Source organism: Microchirus variegatus, assembly GCF_963457635.1.
Source record: "Microchirus variegatus genome assembly, chromosome: 20".
NCBI classification, from domain to species: domain Eukaryota; kingdom Metazoa; phylum Chordata; class Actinopteri; order Pleuronectiformes; family Soleidae; genus Microchirus; species Microchirus variegatus.
This window is the reverse complement of record NC_139821.1, coordinates 15,440,803-15,459,653: the sequence shown is the minus strand read 5'-3', so window position 1 is coordinate 15,459,653 and position 18,851 is coordinate 15,440,803. Positions and strand designations below refer to the sequence as shown.

Below are 18,851 nucleotides of genomic sequence, written 5' to 3'. Positions count from 1 at the left end.
TACATGGTTATTTCAATTATTAATTTCATCGGAATGTAGGAGATGTTTTCCTCTCATATATTTACTTATGTGCTCATGATGTGTGATGATTGCAGCAGCACAGTGAAAGCACTGTACCAAAATGGTTGTTCTTATTCGAAATCATTGGTCAAAAACAGTTCATATGAGAAAAACTTCTTGACATAATGATTTTTACAAATCCGATGATGATGAAGGAGTGACTTGGCTTCTTCGTCAAACATCAGCACGTACCTGATCTGCCTTTTGCCAGACAATATTGTCCCATGAGTGATTTTGGACAAAGCTTATGGTCTTCATAAACCTCCAGACCACTTCAGTCTGAAGAAGAGTATATTTTAAAATAACCAACAGTGAAACTGCAGTAGATAATTATGACTTTAGAGGTGAACTGCAGGTTTACAGCGTTACAGTGCTCCTGTTACTGCTGATTAATGACATGCTCCTATCTTTTATGATCACTTATACAACCAATATCAAAACTCTTATAAAAAAGGAAACTGCTTTTGTGAACATTGAGACCAGATCAGCACATGGCATTTGCAGTGAAGCTTCTGCTTCAGCCACGCTGCAGAGTTGCATTTTGAAAAAATCATTGATCCGACCTCCATAAGAAACACACTTTAAACTCTCAGGCCTCATTAGCAGCGACAAGAGAAAGTTCCAGTGTATTTATATCGAGCAATGTTCAGCAATAAGTAACTCCCTGCTGTGAACATGGATTCTTCTCCTGCCGAGCTCTTGGCTAAACACAAAGTCGTCTCCCTCTGTTCGGATTTATTTTGGTTTCAGTTCTGCTTCATAGCAGATAGACCAGAGAAGTAAAGCTCCTCAAAACACAGCAGGGCTTTTTGGGCTATGTGGTCAAAAGTTTCAGAGACAGTTCAGTACGGTGTAATATTTCTACATGTGAGTTAGAGGCTATACCAGTGACTATTGGTTATCTGTTCATTATGTGTAAGGTATTTCCCTTTTCACAGTACGTTTCTTCTCATGCTGCTTTCTACACTCACTTATACTGACATGAACACACATATGAACTACATGTGTGTATTAGGTAAGTATGAATAAAAATATATATGGACCTGGGAGAGGGGGTAATATTTCGAGAAAAAAATTGCAGATTTATGAGATTAAATGTGGAAAATCTACGAGAAAATAAAGTCGCAGATTTATGAGATTAAAAGTGGCAAATCTACAAGAAAATAAAGTCGCAGATTCATGGGATTAAATGTGGCAAATATACCAGAAAAAAGTTGCAGATTATGAGATTAAAAATAGCAAATCTATGAGGAAATAAAGTTGCAGATTTATGAGATTAAAAGTGGCAAATTTACGAGAAAATAAAGTCTCAGATTCATGGGATTAAATGTGGAAAATCTACGAGAAAATAAAGTCGCAGATTTATGAGATTAAAAGTGGCAAATCTAGCTGGAAAATAAAGTCGCAGATTCATGGGATTAAATGTGGCAAATATACCAGAAAAAGGTTAGCAGATTATGAGATTAAAAATAGCAAATCTATGAGGAAATAAAGTTGCAGTTTTATGAGATTATAAGTGGCAAATATATCAGAAGAAATGTAGCAGATTTATGAGGAAAAAAATCTACAAATTCTCGTTGATTTGCTTCTTTTAATCTCATAAATCTGTGATTTTTTTTCTGTCTGTATTTTTTTATAATTTTTTTCCATACTTGGCCCTAATACGCTGCCGTACATAAATCCACACACAAACACACAAACACATCTGTTTTCTATCTCTCTGTTGCCTGAAGGTAACTGAAGGTAAAGATAAGCTGTTATAGCCCAACACATTGTGTCCAAATGGTTAGCGATAGTTGTGCTGTAGCAAATTGTTTTCTGCATTTCCATATTTCTCTGTAAGCGTGTATGTGTGTGTGTGCATGTTTAGGTGTTGATAGAGATGTGGTGTGAATCTGGTCAGCATCCCTGACTCTCTAATCTTGTTGCTTGGCATCACGGTGGTACAGTCCACTGGCCTCTCTCTCTGCGTGAGACGCTGCCTTAAGACGTCACTGCTTCTGATGAACATAATAGAGGACAGAAGCACACAGAGGCCAACGCCCATGCCATGTGTCTCATCCCGCAGTTGGGTTTATTTCCCCGGCATCATCTGCAAAGCACAGGCAGTTGTACACCAACAAATGTGTTTTCCATGGTTTATCACGACAGTGCTGCTGCTACACCCCCATCATACCCTGGTATTGTGAAAATAGTGTGTTGGCACCAACAGGCACACCTGAAGCTTTATTTACACTTCTGCTTTGTGTTAGTCCTGTTTCCATGGCAGTGTTTACGCCTCCTTTTGCTTCTGATTAGAACATGCATATAGGCTTATACAGTGTCCCGTTATTTGTTTCAAGTTAAGGTTGCAACTTGTTTTGGTAACACTTTATATTAATGAACACATATTCAACAATAACTAGGTGCTTACTAACATGCATATAAGTAGCATACTAGCCCTTTATTAGTAAATATTAAGCACGTTTTAACACCTTATTTAGGAAAACTCTTAATTCATGTCGTAATAGATGTAGAATAAGGTTATGTTGAATAAGGTGTTAATACGTGATTAACAATTACTAATAAAAGGCTCATATGTTACTTATATATGTTAGTAAGCACGTGGTTAACGCAGGAGTGAAGTCTTGTGTGAAGTCGTGTCTAGCCTCTCTCAAAAATTATTAATGGGGTTAAAGTCTGGACTGTGCTCTCACAATTTGAGCCCAATTAATCCGACTATCATAGAATATACTGATTCAGTAATTTTAGGTAATCAGCTGATATCATTTTTGGCTTACCCTGAATCTAGACCTGACCCACTGAAGCGACCCGAGATCGTAGCTCTGAGCTCACAGGCTTGTACAGTGGGCAACAAAGCTTTTTGACTGGGTAATGTATTATTATATGCCATGCAACACTCCCATTATTCTGTGTACAGTGGGTTATTTGTGAGTAGAATGCACATTTGAAGCTCATGCTTCGGGCAAATGCCAGAACCCTCTTTCTGGTTTAGTATCAGCTCTGATATCTTTCATCATATGAATGCAGTGCACTGTTTTTCCCAGCAGAGAGAGCTCCCGCGAGGTACTGCTGCTGCAATGATGTATCAAGTTGCACAGCTCAGTGTGTGTGTTTGTGTGTTTGTGTGGTCTGCAGCACTTATAGGAATTGATCCCACCATTCTGATGTTGCCTTCTGTTCATTTCAAAAAAGAAAAGAAAAGGGGAGAAAAGAACTGGCAAGGCTTTTTGGCACGTGATGAAAAGCTGTATGTTGCAGGTGACATTTTTGGATTCTTCTCCAGCTTTAGAGGACCAAGTATTTGATAGGTAGATCAAGTACAGTGAGTCACTGGCCTTTGTTTGCCCTCATTAATTCGTTGTCTTGGCTCCTTTCTTTGCCAAAAATGTAACTAATTCTTAGAATACATCTTTTCTCTCTAACTCTCTAACACTCGTCGTCTTTCAGACGCATTGATATCTGTCATTTGAGACAATTCTATCAGATCTTAAATGTAATTTTTTACAAAGTTCATAGACGTGTGTACAGCAGCGTATTAGGGCCAAGTAAAGAAAAACTTTGCAGATTTGTGAGATTTAAAAAGTGCAACCAGACAAAGGTAACGTTATCTAGTGTCCGTGTGGCGTTCCCTGCTTACTGGGCGGCGTCTGTGGTGTGTTGAGGTTGCTTGACAAAAACAAATCACTATTTTTCCTACTTTAAATCTCATAAATCTGCGACTTTTTTCTCGTAGATTTGCAACTCTATATCTCATAAATCTGCTACTTTTTTCTCATAGATTTGCTACTTTTAATCTCATAAATCTGCAACTTTTTTCTCATAGATTTGCCACTTTTTACCTCGTAAATCTGCAACTTTTTCTCTAACTATTACATCCCTCCACCAAGCCCGTAGTTGTCTTTTTTCTTCTTAATATTTGGCCCATATTTGACCATTTGTAATTATTTTTGAAAATATATTATTATGTAATAATTATCATTGTGTGACAATTATTATATTATATATTACAATTTCTCTATTATACCATTACATCATGAATGATATTGCCAACAGCTGTCTCAGTGTGATGTACCAAGAAGGACTGACATACAGTACGATCTCACTGGAGTTTTCACTTTCACAGAAACAGAAGTGTTTTTTGGAATCAGTCATGTGAGAAGAACAAGCATGTGATCTGGTGGGAGCAACACTCAACTTATTTTGACAGCTCTCTTCTGAAATTATTGCTGATCTTTTCACTTGAATGGTTTGCCCTTCACACAGTAATGCCCTTGATATGATGGGTTCATTGAAGGCTTACGGTCTACGTGAGGCACTTTATCAAAGATCTTCTAGAACAACAAAGTTCCCTTCAAAAAGCCCCTTATTCTTTTTCTCCACAGTACACTAGAAACAACCTTCGACACCACGGTAACCACTGAGGTGAATGGACGGAGTCTCCCAGCCCTCACTGCACGCTCCTCCCCCATGGCTTGGCGACTGGGCCAAACACAAACCCCACGTCTCCAGGCAGGCGATGCCCCCTCAATGCCCAGCAGCTATGCTGCACCCAGGACCAACACGACGGGCGCTGGCACCACCACAGGGCGCTACAGTGGCCACTCGGACTCCACAAGGTTTGTGTTCAGCGCCCCCCTGAGACGAGCCGCAGTGACAGGGGCGAGGGGGGCGGAGCAGGGAGAGAAGGGAGGAGGAGGAGGAGGAGGAGGGCTGGAAGGAGGGAAGCAGATGGAGGTGGCAGGGTACATGAGTGATGGGGACGTCCTGGGGAAGAGCAACCGGATGGATGAGATCACCAACGGGTAGGATGAACAGCTGAATTAGCTTCCACTCACTGACTAATTCCAGGTGGCTGTTTTAATGGCATGAACAACAATGCTGATAATGAGGCATGAGACAGCTTACCCGGTGTTAACTGACAAACTTTTAACAGCATGACCACGTTTCCTATATACTATTTCAAGCAACTTTCAACATTACAGTTACATTTTAGCAGTGTATGTTGAATATGGTCTTTCATCTTCTAATCTAATGTCCTCTAAATATGAAATTTACTTACAAAATTAAGTAAAGTTTAAGTAAAACACGCGAGAGTGCTGCCGACGGCAACGGTATCCGGAAACCAGAAGTCTGCAAAGTCTGCGAAAAGTTCTATTCTTGGCTCCAAAAGTGCAGCACAGAGTTCTACACAAACTTCCAGCCTCAGAGGATTTATCTGTCCAGTGGATACATGTTATTTATGATGGCAATGTGCCTGCTAGAACCTGCAAATGATCACTTTTCCAAATGCTAACTTCTGTTAGCTCCCAGTAGCCTCTGTGGCTGATGTCATTTCCTGTCGCTTAAGTTTCGTTTTACTTCCTTTAAGGATGTCACTGCTTGTAGCCATGAGATTATTTATATCTAATCCCATCAAATAACATTTAACTTTTTGTGAACTCAGATTGATCAAATAAGAAAAAGAGAGGGAGTCAGTATCAGTCCAATACTGGTCAAAATCATTGGATTGTTTATCGGTAAAAGTAAAATGTCATGAATATAGTTCATTAAGAGAGATGTGTGCCACCAATGTCACCCAGGAGGGCTGCAGTGATCATGTGAGCTGTCGTGACTTATTTTTTTATAGGTGGGTACTCAAGTTTGTAGTATCGTATTTTTAATTATGGGACATAAGTGGTATCAAAGCATCCCTGATAAGATTTGGCCTCAACAGATTTGATTCAATGTTTTGGTATTTGTTCATAATTGCATCGATCACCTTACTTGTTCTTTTCACTGCATGGTGGGGTGTGGTGTGAAACAGCATTCTCTGTGCTCTTTGCATGCACAGCCTTATACATTCAGCTATTTATTTTTTGTACAGTAACAGTTACTACCTATTTATGACATTATGTGACTATAATATAGTACAGACTGCATTTTCTACATAATTTATATTAGCTAAAATACCACTTATCAGAACATATGTCGTTTGAAGCATAATTAATACAAGTGACACATTTCTGTTCACAGTTAGCTGTGTATTCATATGTTGTCAAGGCCACAATTTTTTCTTCTTCTTTGCGCATCCTTACAAATCACCTGCCAGCATCCACCAAGGTTACAATATGGTTATGCTTTGAAATCACATGAAAGATCTATTGAAGACAGATAAGTCAGTGTCTCTGCACAAAACATTATGACGACAAATGTGTGGGCTTCTGACCTTCAGTCATTTAATTGCAAGAAATGCTTGCGCAAGTGGTATGTGTGCTGGAAACGCAGTTCAGCCTACACACAAATAAAGACTCAGATGAAGAAGAAGAAGGTTTTTTTTTTCTGTTGGGGTGGTGTTGTCTTTGAGGGGGAGATAATTAAAGAACGATGGCGTAGCATCGCGTTAAAGACATGTCAGACAAAAAAATGCAGCAACAGATCAGGAGGGAAAGGTGATTAGCTGAATTATAAGCTTAATTAGCTGAACACTAATGGTCCCCATGTTCTATCAACCATGTCTGATAGCTATCTGCTGGTAGCTTTTAATGCTCCCACTTACTCACAGCCATATACATCAACAGATATCCAAAGTCACTGCACCTCTGTTGTTTGTTCAAAAATTCTAATAATTTCAGCCTTTTTTCAGTCACATATTTTTTTTTTTGAAAATACTACGTAGCTTGTGTAAGGTTGGGCATGTACTTCCTCTAATTAATTTTCCTCTCACAGATACATTACAGACGGTGGCCTCCACATGTATGCAAGGAACACGGGCCGACCGTCAGATGTGACGTCTTCACGAGACATCTCCCAGAGAGGAAGCAAAGAGATGCAGGGCGACGTCGACAGGTAAAGCTGGAGTCTGTCAATCACGCGGTTCTGCTTCTTTCCCATTTCTTTTCCATACACACACGAATGTGTGTGTGTATGGATGGCACCCACATGTAGTTGTGGCTCATTTCAGACTTTCATCCAAGGACATGTGTAATGGAGGAAAGCACATCGTTAAATATCCCAAATTTGCCTATGTTTACATTGCACAATTTGATTTTCACTTTAGGCATTTGTTCCTTTCCAGAGCACCTTAAAGTGGGTTCAATAATACAAGCCTCAGTGACTTGAAATTCACTGTCACCTGCAGCTTGGTGGGCGTTTGCATGGGCAAAGCCACCAGACTGGGCTTTGCAGCCAGTGGTGCATGTGAGTGAGGAAAGTGATGCCCGGTGCTAAGGTTTGAAAGGAAGGTTGAGGATGTTTCAGCTTGTCCCAGCAGAAACTGGAGGCACGTCGTCTTCCAGCCAATTGAATGGGACTGATGTAATGGCAGGTGAAGCATTCACCACAGTGACAGCTTCCCGAGCCAGGAAACAAGCGCAAGCAATCAGAGGGAATGGGATCTTTATAGCACTAGAACGCTGGTGTTATCCAGCTCTTGAATGCTTTATGGTTTAGTTTATACTACAACTTTATTTCCACTGTACGTATAGAGAATTGTATGACTATCAAAATTATACTAACATTATAATGGCACAGAAAAAATATCATATCAACCATTAGGAAAGTGTATTCGGTAACGAAGATATATAGACAATGTCTGGTTTTGTAATGATATGCAGGTTTAAGTTAGATAAGATGTGGGACAATATGCCTAAAAGGGTAAAAACTTGACATGGAAGACGTGTGCACATATTTTATGCCTCATTTGCTCATCACAGATGAAACTTTATCCAGTATAAGTATAATTAATACCAAGACTAAAAGTAAGCCTCAAGCAGAGAGTTGTAAAGAAGTTAAAGTCCTTCTGAGGTGATTGTTAGGTCACCGTCTTACTGCAGGGACATCCAAGACGTGGTATCGATTTGAAGCTGTCAAGCCAAGATTGTGATGGCAAGCCTTCAGAGAGGCTGCTGGGAATCGACTAATGCAGTGACATTTCCCGGAGTCGCAGCTTCAACTTCTGTCAAGATTTTAATGAGTGGCAGTTTTGAGAGGAGTGGGAGGCCTGAGAAGCGTTCAGACGTGTTGCTTTAAAATGAAGTGCTGCTAAAAGATAAGGCATCAAACTTTTTGTGACTATAAATATCATAGGTTGGAAATTCAATTTTCAGATTGTTAGGTGTTTATTTGCGATTGTATTGAGTTTGGTTGAATGTGGTTACATCAGGAAAATGGAGACAGTAGGAAATGATCTGAAGATGTGAACGCTTCCTGCTGTGTCTGTGTCCCTGGTTCCCTGCACCCATCCACACTTGTTTCACAGCCCAGACGACCCCGCTGCTTCTCCGTTACGCGCTTGTGTCACAACAGTCTGTCAAGCTCGGTCAGCCAGAGGCCAGAGTCCAATCATATTTGTGTTTTGTCAAGTATCAAAACATGCTAGACCTGACCAGAGGTTCAGAGTATGCGATTGACCTGCTCCTGTCGGTTTTAAACTCCTCTGCCTGTCAGACTCTGACACTCAGATTGGATTAGAATTAACATGAACCCAGTGAACCTCCTCCTCTATTTGCCAGGTCTCAGCTTCACCCAGCTTGTGTTCTATCTAATGTTTTTCTTTAAGTATCTTTCACCTAGCTTTGTTGCAAAAAATTGCAGGTTTTTTCCGGGTAAAGTTGTTGTTAGCGCTCAGGGCCCCAGGGGAAATGAGAAAATATTGATGCTTGCTTCCCCTTAAGATGCCTGCAGGCAACAGACTCCAGATAGGATCAGAATCTGAGCTGTGGTACCATGTTTTCCTCCCCGTTTTCCTTCATCTCTATTCCATTACAAAACTATGCACATATAAACACACATGGACACACACACGTACACACATTGCTTACCCCTGTCTCCCTCTGACTTGTGATTGTCAGAAGCTGAGCTGTCGTTTCCCACTGACATACGTCAACTCTCGCCGGGAAAAACTCATTTGCAAAGCGATTTCCACACTGTGCTCCACACCTCAGCCCGGCTTATAGCTTCTTCTATGAGAGAGGATCCTCTCCCTCTTTATCCCAGAGCTTCTTTTTTTAACATAACCCCCCTGAAGATAAGGCCCATATTCAAACAGCCAAGATTTATGTAATTCGGCTGATCATCATCGGTCTTGTCTGAGTACAGGCCCCCAAGATTCCTCGAAGGCTAGAAATATGTTTGTCTTAATTTTGGTGTCCTAAGTTGTAGAGATAGACTGATATGTGTTTTTTTTGTTAGTAGTCAAGGAGGCCGATAACGGATATTTGGAGCCAATATTCATTTGCAGTAAAAGTGAAAATATTGGCGTCAAAATTTGAATTATTACAAACAGCAACACTTAACTTTGTTTGAATGTCTTTAAACATATGTTTATTAAGCGGCTTTTCAGACAAAAAAGTCAAAAAGTGCAGGAAGCTCCCAGGCTCAGTAGCATGTCTTATAAAGTTAAAGGTGCATTATGTAATAAATCTAAAGCAACTGGCCATAAAATCCTCCTAATATGTCACAGAGACTCAGGAATAATATTCATATAGTACAGCCAAAATATTTGCATTAAAAAAATTATTTTGCAGACTGCAAATCATGTTTATGTTTTGAAATCATGTTTTGGCATGTGGCGCCACCTAATGCCGTATACCAATCATTGCAGTCAGTAGAGTCTCAGCTGCCGAGCAACCACGGGTTGCCAGTTACGTCAGAAAACAAAACTTAAAAGACCTCGGTATTTTGATTTGAATGTAGTAACCGTTTTTGGCCACATTCTTACACATGGCACCTTTAAATGAAAACTTAAACAAATAAATAGCTCCCTAAAGTTTTCTACAGTCAATAAAGTTTTCAAAAATGTCAATATAACTGAAATGTTATTTTATCTTTCACTAATCTTTGTTTTAAGTTTAAAAAAAAAAAAATGCACCGAGTTCCCAGGGTCAGCAGTATCTCTTATGAAATTAACTAATTAATTAATTAATTAATTTATTTATTTATTTATTTATTTATTTATTTATTTATTTATTTATTTATTTATTTATTTATTTATTGATTTATTGATTTATTGATTTATTGATTTATTGATTGATTTATTTATTTATTAATTAATTAATTAATTAATTAATTAATTAATTAATTTTAATTAATTTTAATTAAATAAATATAAATTGATCTGTTATTCTTATAAGAGATCAAAAAAGGCAGATGCCGATATGTGCCGATTCCCTACTATCCCTACTAAGTTGTATTAAAGCGTAATAAATACGTAAGCCTTTCAGCTCCACACAGCTCTTCATGCAGTCACCTTACTATAGATGAAAACACCAAGAAGTACCCATGGCAAATCTCAGAAGGGAACTCTACTGCTTAAACTATACCTGGACATTTACAATAGTACAATAGAACAGTTGCACAACTCTGTGTGTATAAGAATTCCACAGGAGCCGATAGCGGCTCTGCTCATCTAAAAGCAAAGTGAAGACTTGCCTCACATTGTGGACTAGTGTAGTTTATGTTCATGTAACTCTTGACATATGTTTGTGCTTTGGTCGATTGTTAAACCTTGAAGTGCAAAACATTTGAAAATAAATACTGAGCGATAACATGTCGCTTCCCCCTCCCTCCTCTTATTTGTGTGTTGCCTCATCTTATTTTAACTGTGAAAGTAACACACACATTCAAAGCCACACAAAACCTCAACCAAATATAAACTCACCCTTCCACGAGAACACACCAAACATCCCTCACTCCCAGTTCTGGGAGAGAGCGATGCAGAAAGTATGAGTTGGTCTGCGCACACAAACCCAGCTCCCATGGGGCTCATTATTCCCCTCATGCTTTTCCCGTTCCATAACAACTCCCCTGGCTGCCACTCACTTGCAGCTTCACCTTCACCCACCCACCCAACAGAGCCCCTGAGGAAGTGCATCTAAGTGACTCACCGGGTCAAGACTCATAGGTGACACAAACAATACGAGGCTGGAACAGTGTGAGATTCGTTGCGGTTTGTTGTGGCAAACCCTTACATGTCATGCGTTCTCGATGTCATTATGACTGCTGTAAGATATTGCTCATCTCATCTTCTTGCTCAGATCAAGTTTTGTGGGTCTCCCTTATATGCTTGGTAAAATATTCAAGAAGTCATGCGTCATTTACTGAAGGTGGTTGTCTTCAAAGCTAGAAGTTGAGAAGTCAGACTTCAGACCAACATGGCCTTTGGACAGCAGATGCATTTATTTCTGCTTCTTTATATTTTTAATTGCATCAAGCGTGGTGTGACTAGAAAGGGTGCATCAAATTCATCGTATTACACTTTTGTGCTGTTTCTCACATCGACGTTTATGTGCAAAGACCTTCTCGGCAAGAACCTGTGTGAAGAGGTGTTTTTCGTTTTGCTTTAACTAACCATCTGTTTTAGAGCAGCTGAATTGGAAAAGCTCCGATTCTGTTAGAAAACAATGGGGAATTCAGCCCTGGCTAAAAGCCTCTCTCTAAAAATAACCTCCTGAGTGTCATGCAACATAGATGAGTTCATACTCATGGCTTTACTTTCAAGAAAAGACAACTAAGGAGAATGTTTTGACACAGGCTCCCCGTTCTCAGCCGAGACATGAATAAGTAACAGGGCCTCGCTTTTAGCATCTTGCTTCCTCCCCCTCTCTCTCTCTCTTTCTGTGGCAGCTAGCTCTGCATTTTTTTGAAGCTTTGGGAGATTAGAGACAAGTTTGTGTTTTTGGATGTGTTGACCGTACTTGACATGCATTGTTTGTGTGCTTGTCCATGTGTCTGTGTGTGTGTGTGTGTGTGTGTGTGTGTGTGTGTGTGTGTGTGTGTGTGTGTGTGTGTGTGTGTGTGTGTGTGTGTGTGTGTGTGTGTGTGTGTGTGTGTGTGGGTGTGTGTGGGTGTGTGTGGGTGTGTGTGTGTGTGTGTGTGTGTGTGTGTGTGTGTGTGTGTGGGTGTGTGTGTGTGTGCGTGTGTGTGTGCGTGTGTGTGTGCGTGCGTGTGTGCGTGCGTGCGATTCCTCGCAGCAGAGCCCCCACTGTCCCTCTGAAGTGCTGTGACAGTTGTCGGGAAGTTGCTTGGCCTCGTCAGCACCGCTGTGTGCAGTGAGGAGACTTTAAAGGAGATAGTTTTTAACAAACAGCAACAAAATCAGTCATTTTCTTCAAGTTTCTGTGTAGCTCGTGTCTGTTTTGGGCACTATCTCTCACCATGCATCTCAAATAGTATAGTGCTGTGCGAGTTTCACAAAAAATGTCTAAATTGTTTAGTTTGCTTGTCCCTCTCTTTCTGTTTTTTTTTAATTGCACCTCAATGACATCATCCCCTGTGCTTACACAATTCCCTTTAAAATAATGTATAAGTCACATTGTGGGCCATACCACTATACACTAATTTCCATCCATTCATTCTATGTTATGTCAAACAACTTTACAAAGTGAATTGCCAATTCAAATTGATACAAATTGATGAAATGGTGAAAAAGAGTTTAAGGTGCATTATGTAATAAATCTAAAGCAACTGGCCATAAAACCCTCCTAATATGTCACAGAGACTCAGGAATAATGTTCATATTACAAATTGAACTCACCAACAACAACAGTACAGCCAAAATATTTGCATTAAAAAAAATATTTTGCAGACCACAAATCATGTTAATGTTTTGAAATCGTGTTTTGACATGTGGCGCCAGCTACCGCCATCTACCAATCATTGCAGTCAGTAGAGTCTCAGCTACCGAGCAACCACGGGTTGCCAGTTACGTCAGAAAACGAAACCTAAAAGACCCGTTTTTGCCCACATTCTTACACACATCTAGCTGAGGGACAAGTTGTGAACTTACTGGTTTGTCGTCTCAGACTTAATCCCTCCATCCGTCCTTGTGTGTTAAGTTATCTGTACACCAGAGCTGCTGTGATTTATTGGAAACAGCGATGCCATTGTGGTGACTCACCTTAAAGGTGACATAAGACATTAACAATCATTCATTTGCATCCCTTCCTATGGCGTCATGTATAAGTTAATCAGGTCATACATGAAGAACGCATGTTACCGCTCATTAATTCATCATCATCACATTTAGGGGAAAGAGTTGTTGACTCATCCTGAAGATGACGTTATAAGCTTTTCATGAAACTTAAGTCATGATGCCTTGTATTGTGTACCAGGAGTATAACGCTTACCATTTTTTATTATATAATATTAAAAGAAGTGTGTCTTTATACTACTAGCAATGTGAGGAAAGTGGTAGGAGAGAATAGGAAAGTGGCCCATTGATCTAAACAAAGAAGTGATGTAGTGCTTTATAAGAATGAGAGCAGTTATCTCCATAACAATGATGCTAATATATCTCGAGTCTTAACGCTCTGGTGATTTAAAACTTTTAATCGATTCAAAGTTTGTCTGGTTAAAAGACCGAGTGTTAACCGAGGGGAACCTGCAGGTTACTTATGATTGTGCCCGTGAGGGTTTACTTGGACTGAGGATCCATTTAGTAGATTGAATTGTCTGTGTGTTTCTTCAAGTTAAAGCCAAATTCTTTGTTACACTTGTCAATAGGTCATGCTGAATTTACAAAGAAATTAACTTGAAATCAAATTATCACCTGTAACTGCTGTTAACCGGAAAGTTTTATGGAAGTTTTACTCAAAGTACTCATGATAGTATAAGTCAGGATTGCCTGTATAGTGCTGATGAGGATAGACTTTAAGATAAAACATCTAGGTTAAATGTTCTTATTCAGGCCAAACTGAGATCCTGTTGTCATAAAGTTACAAAAGTCCAACATTTCTGAAGTTCTATCTATCATATATCCAGACACTTTATCACTGGACGCATTTGTGGCGCGTCTGCATCATGAAATGTATTGCTTCCTTGCATTCACACTGCACGCATGAGTTTTGGATGGAGACCACTCAACCATTTAGTCACAGTTTGAGTGTCTATATCTGTCTAATATGTTTACCGGTTTACCAATGAATGCACAGACTCATACGCACTCTGACCTTTAGACAAGATCGGATGCATATTTAGAACATTTATTGATGATTATGATTTTTTTAAAGGCAAACCCTTTGTGTAAAACAGTGGTTAGGGTTATAGTTGCGATGCGAGAAGCAGCAGATTCCCTCATTACTTGTTTTGTAGTGTATTGTATTTCGTCGTCATGTTTCAAGTGTCAAGATTAACATCCATCCATCTATCCATCATCTACCGCTTTATCCTCCACCAGAGGGTCACAAGAGTCAGCTGACATAGGGCGATAGGAGGGGTACACTCTGGACAGTTCACCAGTCCATCGTAGGGCCACATATAGAGATACACAACCGTTCACTCACACTCTCACACCAATGGTCAATTTAGAGCATTGGTTCTCAAAATGCTTTTTTTTTCCTCTTTTTTTTCCTTTGGCGGCCCTCAGTCCAACGTTGGATTCCTAAATTGGCCCTCAGGTATCAAAACTTTGAGAACCCCTGATTTTGAGTGACCAATTTACCCAATTCCCAAATCTATATGTTTCTGGTATGTGGGAGGAAGCCGGAGAACCCGGAGAAAACCTACACACACACGTGAGCACATGCAGAACGGGGAGCAAAGGTTCTTGTTCCAACCAGGGCTCGATCCCATGTCTTCTTGCTGCAAAGACAAGAGTGTTAACCACTACGCCAACCGTGTGGCCCGATTGACATACAATTAAGACTAATTATACAGTCAATTGTGGAAAAGCTGTGTCTCTTTCTTGCAGACGCACAGCTGGTTGTGTCTGTTACTCATCATTGATTCTGGACACACACCAAGGTCACTGGTGGTTTGATTCTGAGCTGAGCTGAGGTGGAGTCTGTTATATGCCACCTCTGTCTGTCAACTTGTAATAACATAACACCAAAGAGATAAAGGGTCATCTGTGCCAGAACAGCTGAGGATGCAAGGTTTGGGAGGGACAAGGGTTTGCCAAGTTATCTGCCACAGCTGAAGCAGACGGCCAATGTATCCTCTGATGCCTCACTTATCCCTTCCAACCCTAACCTCACCTCAACCTCACCAGGTTGTTGAGCGTCTGGTCCCGACATGGTTGATCAGTTTTGGGATCTAACTGATATTGTGATTTGATTTATGATATAATATATTCAACAATAGTAATAAACATTTCAGGACATGATAGAGCATTACCACATGAAATACCATCAGAATCGTTACCATTATATGTTTAAATGCAAGGATGTAAGACATGAATTGCTTCCAACGTGTGGGAAAACAGTACTGCTTGTATTCATGAATTCCTCCTATTGTGCAATAGGAGGAATTGCACACTTCCTCAAACCATTCAGTTTGTCTCAAACCATTCAGTTTGCTATTCTGGTAATAATTCGAGAGATCTGTTTTTTCTGTCCGTTGCTCTTATTTCTGAGGACTCTGGAGTCCAACCACCAAGTCCTAATCCAAATGAGGAGTTTGATGATTTGTGTAGCAGTGGGTTGGGAGCATTTTTTCAGCATTTGTTTGCACATTTGACCAAACCCCCAAAGGGATGTATTAGCTTGAAACCCCTTGCTTCTGAGCGACTAAAGATGTGTCATCATCTTCCCATACATTACAGTAGAGAGCCCAGTTGTCTTCAATAGCGTAACAAAGCAGCACCACCGCCTGACAGCAGAAACATTGTCTATTCTGTCCTTCCAAGGTCACTTTTCCTCTTTTTAACAGAGATTGTCGTTGAGCTGAATTCGATTTCAAAATGTCTTTCTCTTTGTGAGATGACGCCTCAAACAGATAATTATTTATGTGTGGGCAGCCGCCTGATTTGCTTCTCTTTATCACTCTACCACACAACGCAGCAGTGATTCTAATTATATAAGTTTGTTTGGCTACAGATCCTGGCACAAGGATTTAGTAGGAGGCAAGTGGCATTTAATGTCCAAATGGTGACAAAAGACTTGTGATACCTCCGTCAGACTTTGAAATTACCGAATAAGTAACCTTTCCTGGATAAATAAAGATGAATTACCGTTCTTATCTGCCATCATTAGGGTCCTTCAGTATTTGAGAGTAGAGTCATGAATAATATCCCAATGTGAGGCTATATGCTGAGACTTTTCTGAGGCATCTTACATATTATGCATGAAATCACTTCCTGTCAGAGGTATTTTAACAAAGACGAGGGACTGCAGGCTCTCATCCAGCAAAGCACTCGTTTGATTGTGCATTGTCATCCCCCTTTAATTAACCCTCCATAACCCAGCGCTGAAGGCAGGTCTGATTGCCTCCCTCAGCTCTGACAGGCCCATCCTGGTGAGGAGGGGGCGAGGAGATGAGGAGATGAGGAGAAGGGAGGGAGAGCCGGCAGCAGCAGTAAGGGGTGAAAGTGGAAGGAGTGAAGTAGTCCTTTCTTCTCTTCTGTCTCGTTTTCCATTTCCTCGTTGGACTCGGACTCGTTTCACAGCTTCTCTGCCTCCTGTGGTTTTGCCTCCAGTTGTTGTGGCTGCAGTAGGGGAACTAACAAATCACTTCTGTGGTAAGATGACAGGCAGCATACAACCCATTACAGGTGAGTTAACAACAATGCTTGAACCAACATCTTTGTGTCTTGCGTTTGTGTCGAGTCACACGGTGTAATTTGCTGTCAAAGCAGCTCTTTGTGCTCTAGTAGCTTTGGCAGATGATGAGAGAGGTATCGTAAAGTCTTTTGTGTGCATTAACTGTGGTTTTTGTACTTTTTAATAAATGAGAATGGTTGTTCCATTGACATTACAGAGCCCTGTTGTGTATGTTATGTATGTATGGGAGAGTGAGACTGTACAGAAACACCCAGTTTGTCATTTGGAAGGGTCGGTTGTTGCATTTCCCTGAGATCTTGAACTTACTGTGGACAGTTGTTAATTATTGCTCCTGAAGTTACAATCCTTATGTCACATATGTAGTTAAGTTGGATGAGTTTCATCTGTCCTGTGAGTGTGTTTTTAGTTCAGAGTTAATATGATAATAATATATTTTAATATGTTTAATATTCATGTAAACATCCTCAGGCTACACGTTCACCAGCCTCATTTACCTTCAGTCAAACAGCAGCAGCAGACTCGCCAATGAGTGGTCTATTTTCATAAAAATGCTAATTAGACCATCAGAGAATGACAAAATGAGACTTCACTCACAGGGAGTTTTTTGTCTTCTTTTCATTGCTGTCAAATGAAAAACAACTCGTCTGTCCTGACTGTTTTCATTCCCATGTGTCTTGTCTTCCACATTGTCCACATGATTTAAATCTATTTTACAATTATACAATTATTCCAGATATCTGAACAGATCATTTTGTTCATCACTTTTGTTATATAAGAGGGTCAGGTGTTTGCATCTTCTCATCTTTAAGTGCCTATACTTTAAAACAATCAAACACTTTTCAGTCCTCTATGTCTTTGATTTAGTCTAATCACTGCTGAATTTTTTGTTTTTTGTTTTTTAATATTGCTTCTAGCATTTTCTTCTTAAGTCAGTTGAAGGGACAAGACCCAGTGTCTTGAATATTGAATGAGATCATGTTTGCATGGTTGAGTGCCACCTCAACAAAGCATTCACAGTATGGGAGCAGCTATGTTCAGGGATTTTCTACAGAGCAACAATAAAATCTCAAGTAAAATCAGTCACAAAATAATCACTTGTTACTCTTGTGGTGGTGACATCTTCTCACCTGCCTTCCTAATGGCACCTTAGCAGCCCTTGACATGACAGAAGAGTCTGTGTTTTAAAATTGCATACTTGAGGTCCAGGGACTTATGAACAGGTCACCAGGTCTTTCTTCTCATACTTCTCAATACATCCGACACAATATGGAGAGCATTTCAGGGGGAAATATCCTTGTAGTGTCATCCATCCATTTTCTACTCCTTTATTCTGCACTTGGTGGTTTGCAAGGGGAGCTGGAGCCCATCCCAGCTGACATATGGCGAAAGGCGGGGCACACCCTGGACAGGTCACCAGTCCATCACAGGGCAAACATACAGGGACGAAAAACCATTCACTCTCACAGTCACACCGATGGTCGATTTAGAGCATTGGTTCTCAAAGTGCGGCCCAGGGGCCAATGAATTACACTTGATAGTTTTAATCCAGGAGGTACTAAGCTTGTTAAATGTTTATTGGACATTACTGGATACAGACCAATAAGTGTAAACAAAAATACTGGGTATTTACCTGGTTTCTATATGGTGAATTTTTGTGTATTATTGGGTTATAAGCTGGTAATAAGCAGGTAGCTACAGCCCCCAATTACTAGCTATTTACCCAGTAAATATATGGTAACACAAATGTGTTACTTGGTATTAACCTGTAATTAGAAGGTAAGAACAATGGCCAAAATACTGGGTAATTACCCAGTAAATTATAAAGCGTTATTATATTAAAGCTTAAATTACATTAATGCTTAAATTACATTATATTAACGCTTATATAACTTAAAGCTAAACTGTAGAACTGCAATCTGGTCATTAAAATTATTACAAATGGGATTTTTTTCTGGGTTTTTTTTCCTTTGTTTTTTCTTTGGCGGCCCTCAGTCCAATGTTGGGTTCCTAAATTGGCCCTCAGGTATCAAAACTTTGAGAACCCCTGATTTAGAGTGTCCAAGAAGCCAGACGTACACAACCTGCTAAAATCAGTATCCAAACTGGTGATTTTCTTGGAGGATTTGACTTGCTGCCCATTGCACCGCTTCATTTCAAAAGCAGAGAGAGAGGGAAGCTTCCACATCAGCCTCCTCTCAAGAATTCTGCTCTCTACATTGTTAATTTAAGACGTTATGACACAAAACATCAACTCACCCGCCCTCACTGTGGGGTTATCAAGTTTGCCTGTGCCTTTTTTTAAATGGTGGCCTC

The 18,851-nt window shown here is 40.1% G+C and overlaps 1 protein-coding gene across 3 annotated transcripts in view; it reads left to right on the top strand.

Moving 5' to 3' along the window:
- nav3 (neuron navigator 3) overlaps window positions 1-18,851 on the top strand; it is a 99,556-nt gene that overhangs the window by 41,324 nt on the left and 39,381 nt on the right. For all 3 annotated transcript variants that reach the window (XM_083906657.1, XM_083906658.1, XM_083906656.1), the window contains exons 7-8: window positions 4,446-4,865; window positions 6,769-6,888. In XM_083906657.1, coding sequence (XP_083762783.1) covers window positions 4,446-4,865; window positions 6,769-6,888 — 540 coding nt within the window. The remainder of the gene's footprint in view (window positions 1-4,445; window positions 4,866-6,768; window positions 6,889-18,851) is intronic.